At 54.0% G+C, this 4,841-nt stretch overlaps 1 protein-coding gene across 1 annotated transcript in view; it reads right to left on the reverse strand.

The window, feature by feature from the left end:
* The window catches only part of PIK3R6 (phosphoinositide-3-kinase, regulatory subunit 6), a 21,090-nt gene that overhangs the window by 13,918 nt on the left and 2,331 nt on the right, over positions 1–4,841 (reverse strand). Inside the window, exons 2-3 of the mRNA XM_008937428.1 lie at positions 3,839–3,922; positions 2,510–2,601 (exon numbers count right to left, since the gene is read on the reverse strand). Coding sequence (XP_008935676.1) covers positions 2,510–2,601; positions 3,839–3,922 — 176 coding nt within the window. The remainder of the gene's footprint in view (positions 1–2,509; positions 2,602–3,838; positions 3,923–4,841) is intronic.

The raw sequence follows: 4,841 nt of genomic DNA on the forward strand, positions 1-4,841 counted from the left end.
GAGAAAGGTATTTCTGCCCCAAATATATTTCCAGCAGGTTTCTTCAGGGCTGCTGTGATCTGAGATAAATGGAACGGATGGCAGCAAAGCTATAAAAATGATCAATAAAATGAATAATACTGAAGAGCTGAGATCAGCTGATACTTGCCCAGGGCCCCGGAGAAACTCTAGCATGAAATTGCTGAATTATCATCTGTGGCTGGTGCTGACTGCTCAGAGCTGCTGCAGTACCAGAGGGATGGGAAAAAAAGAAGTGACACTAATTCCTAAGAAGAGCTTCATGGAGATGAAGTGAATTGCAGACCAGGAGGCCTGCTCCTGAACCCCTCCTGGGCAGGGGAAGGTCGAAGCAGCAGAGTGATAGCAGTTACAATGGGGAGGGGCTGACACGAGTTTTTCAGACCTCAGCCTCTCTGAGGGAGTCCCTCCATCCATTGCCAAGGCTGATGTGGGTGTTCCTGTCCACCTGGAGCTGCAAAAGCCACTTGATAAGATCCCTCCCTAAGACACTGGTGGAAGCTAAACCCCCATAGCCTGAGAGAGACTGGCTGGAAACGGCCTCAGAGCTCTTTAAAAGGCAGGAAACACGGATTAGGAATAGTTGCTCAGTGGTCACAGGGATCTGTGCTGGGCTGAGGAGGCTCAAGCGTGTGACATGGGGGAGTGTTGATGGAGGGAGGTGACAGCCTCTGCAGAGGGTGCTTGGCCCCCTGGAGCTGAGCAGCAGCTGGAAGGAGACATGGGAGCTGAGCAATGCTGAGCAAGGCAGCTCCATCCTTCTGGCTCAAAAGGAGAAATGGCAAAGACGTAGAAAAAAAATGGTACAGGAATGTTTCTGCTCAAAGGATGACTAGCAGGGGCTTTTCACCAGGGTGGGTGGAGGTGGTGAAGGGGGGGCATGGGCTGCTCAACCCTGCACCGGAATGTGGGCATGCTCATAAGAAAGAAGAGACGCTACTTCTACTTGTGACAGCTCATGAAACCACAAACCAGGTCACATCAGGATGCTGAAGGTGCTAAAGGTTTAGACAAGTCCAGAAAAGGACAAGACAAATCAATGAAATAAAAAATCCATCGCAAAGTTTCCATCAGATGCCCCCAGGACAGGATACTGGGTTAGGTGTTTCTGTTCTCACACCTTCTGGGGCAAAAATGAGTGACATGGAGGAGGAATTTCCACTCTGCCTGTGACTACAGGTGACTGGGGTGGGATGAGGAAGATTTGGGGGTGTCGGAAGTGTTTTACACTGTGCTGTTTGCAAACCACAACAACTGGTTGTCTTTGGCTGCTGCAACATCGAGGAGCCCAGAAAGATTCTCTGCTCTGCCCATGGCTTCCCATCACTTCTGGGTAAACCCTGGTCCCTGCAGCCACCAGCTGGGGATGAGCTCTGCCCTGGTGTCCCACACAGTTTTTCTCAGAATGGTGGGGTCAGAAAGGACCCCTGGAGATCATCTCGTCCAACCCCCCTGCTCCAACAGGTCACCCACAGCAGGGTGCACAGGATCACGTCCAGGCAGATTTGGAATCTTTCTAGAGAAGGAGACTCCACAGCCTCTCTGGGCAGCCTGCTCCAAGCTCAGGCACCCTCACACCAAATAATTTTCTTCTCCTGTTCAGGTGGAACCTCCTGGGTTCCAGTTTGTGCCCATTGCCCCTTGTCCTGTCACTGGACACCACTGACAAGAGTCTGTCCCCAGCCTCTTGGCCCCCGGGGCCCTTTAGCTCTTGCTCAGTATTGATCAGATCCCCTCTGAGGCTTCTCTTCTCCAGGCTGCCCAGCCCCAGGGCTCTCAGCCTTTCCTGGGCACAGAGATGCTCCAGCCCTTCAGCAGCTTCATAGCCTCTGCTGGACTCTCCCCAGTAGTTTTTGTCTCTCTTGAACTGGGGAGCCCAGAAGTGGCCACAACACTCTGGCTTTGGCCTCACTAGGGTTGAGTAGAAGGGGAGAAGAATCTCACTGGACCTGCTGGCCACACTCTTCTTTACACACCCCAGAAGACCATTGGACCTGTGGCCACAGGGGCCCATTGCTGGCTCGTGGTGAACTTGTCCCCCAGCACTCCCAGGTAATTCTCTGCAGAGCTGCTCCCCAGCAGGTCAACCCTCACCTGTCCTGGTCCATGGGGTTGTTCCTCCCCAGGTGCAGGACCCTACACATGCCCTTGTTGAACTCCATGAGGTTCCTCTCTGTCCAGCTCTCCAGTGTGTCCAGGTCTCACTGAAGGGCAGCACAGCTCTGGTGTGTCAGCCACTCCTCCCAGTCCTGTACCAGCAGCAGACTGGTGGAGGGGCCACCCTGTCCCTTCTTCCAGGTCATTGATGAACATGTTCAACCAAAGCTCTGCTATGAGCCACAGTCCCCAGCCAGGTTCAAGGCCCCTAAAAGCATCTGTCTGAGGTGGAGTTGAGTCCCCATCCCTCTACTCCCCTGGGCCCTGCAGCAGGGCACATGCCATGGAGGGGCCACGCCTGGTGCTCAGGGGATGACTTTGAAGTGTCACTCACCCTTTCCAGCTCCTTCACCAGGATGCTGACCAGGATGGAGCTGTTACTGGGATTCAGGTCGATTTTTTTATGCAGGGTCCATCGCAGCATCCCTAAGAAGCAAAAGAGCAAAAGCCAAGAAAGAGGTCAGTTTGCCAAGCAGAGCAGTGATGGATCAGGGGCGGTATTTCATGGAGGAATCAGGAGACCTGGGCAATGGGGCTGCAAAAATGACCCACTGGGATGCTACCTCACTCTGAGAGCTAACCAGGCTTCTCTGCTTCAACCGTTGATCCTCTGCAAGGGACAAGTCCTGCCCCTGCCCTTGTTCTGGATGCAGCACTGGTGTATCATACCTCTCATATTGGGAAGCCTTTGGAAAAAAGTTCTAGAGATCCTAGAACTGAAGGAACACAAGGCAGGGCAATGATTGTGGAGGTTGTTCCCTCTGTTGTGAATGCCTGCCTCCACTGCCTGCCCCGAGGAAGCCGGGTTCCTGCTGGTCCCAGCACACAGCGCCTGGACGTGGGCTGCTGAGAGCTCACACAGAGCAAGGACCACAAAGCATCTCAGTTCCGCAGGTCTCCAGGCTCATTCCACACAACCCCAAATTTAATGAATTGTAAAATACTCTGTGCACTCCAAGTAAAACCAGTTTTTCAAAATTAATTGTTTCCTAAGGCTGTTCAGTTGCTGGGTCAGTGAGAGTTTTATTCTCCAAGACCATAACCCAGAGATTTCAGCTGACTCCAGTGAGGAGCTGAACAGTGTGTGGCAGAGCGACATCCCTGCAAGGAGAGGTGGAGAAGTGCTGAGTGAGTTGGACGAGGCTGTGCTTGGAGTCAGTGTCAGAGCTGGGAACAGCATCACAAGCTCTGGCGTTTGATGTCCCACCTCAGTACCAGATCCCCTGGGTAAGTGAATCATAGAATGGTTTGGGCTGGAAGGGACCTCTCAAGGTTACCTAGTCCAACCCCCCTGCAGGGAGCAGGGACATCTGCAACCAGAGCAGGTTGCTCAGAGCCCAGGCCAACCTCACCTGGAATGGTTCCAGGGATGGGGCAGCGACCACCTCTCTGGGCAGCCTGGGCCAGGGTTTCAAGGGTGAAAGGTTTCAAGTAAAGGATGTAACAGCCACCTAGATGAAGGTGAAAGCTGCTGAGGCTGATGCACTGCGGACATCAGGGGCTTGCCAAAGATTTAGCACCTCCAAAAGCAGGTTGGAAAGGGCAGAGCCATGCCAGGAGGTGAGGCCACCCCTTGTCCCACCACCCTAAGACTGGCGGAGGGAGTGGAGCAGTGGGGGACAGCGGGTGCTGACCCCAGGAGCCGTGCGGGGGTCCGTCTTACCTCGGTTGCACTGGCAGGCGGGGTGGTGCCCGTCCAGCTCCCGCAGCAGCGTGCGGACACGGCGCAGGATGTCCGACTCCACCTCTGCAGGGACAAAGAGGAGGTGAGCAGCCAGGCCAGCGCCCCCGGGAGGCTGGCACCCAGGGACAGCTTGGGAGGAGACATGGGTTTGGGTGAGCATGGGGACTGTGCTCTCGGGTTGGCTTTCTCAGGAGGTTTCAAGCCTGGATGAGCCTTGGTGGAAACAGAGCAGAGCTCTCCTTGGGGCCACTGGGGTCAAATGTCGCCCCATTGACCTGTGGCCCCCGGAACCATACTGGAGAGCAAAGTTCTTCTGGAGGGACAAGGTGGTGGAGGAGCTCTGCAGAGGACTGCTCACGCGTGAGCTCTGCAGAGCCACTCTCTGCCCTTGTTCAATAAAAAAATCACACGTTAAATATAGAAACTAAGAAAATTAAACCACAACTTGGCACTAAGAAAGAGCAGAAGCATCTCTGTGCTTTGGCACTGCCTGGATTCTACCTCAACCTCACACCCCTGGCAAGCAACACTCTTGCCACAAGGTCTGCTGCCCACTCCTCATGGGAAACCCAAGGAGAGCCATCAAGCTGACATGTCATTTCCTGCCTTTCACTCACTTCTAAGCCTCTCCCCAACATGCAATCACCTGCTCCTAGACACTGAGCACTTTCTGCTTCCCCAGGCAAGGACCCGAGCTCAGTACTTCTGCCTGGTAACCACCACATGTGCCTTGTACATGTCAAAACCAAACTGCATTCTGATCTTGGCCAAAAATAAGTCAAACAACCTCAGACCCAGTTTGGGGTATGACTCGTATGTGGAGTGAGGGCTTGTGATCACGAGTGAGCTCGCACGACAGCTGGCTGGTAAAATGAAAGTCAGCCCTGAAAGCATGTGGGGGAGCAGCCAGGAAGGCTTCAAGGTCCCTTTACTCCACTATGACCTGTCTTTGTGTCCCTCCCCACACCGGGCTACTCTTTCC

This window comes from Merops nubicus, unplaced genomic scaffold (assembly GCF_000691845.1).
Source record: "Merops nubicus isolate BGI_N331 unplaced genomic scaffold, ASM69184v1 scaffold10093, whole genome shotgun sequence".
Classification (NCBI taxonomy): domain Eukaryota; kingdom Metazoa; phylum Chordata; class Aves; order Coraciiformes; family Meropidae; genus Merops; species Merops nubicus.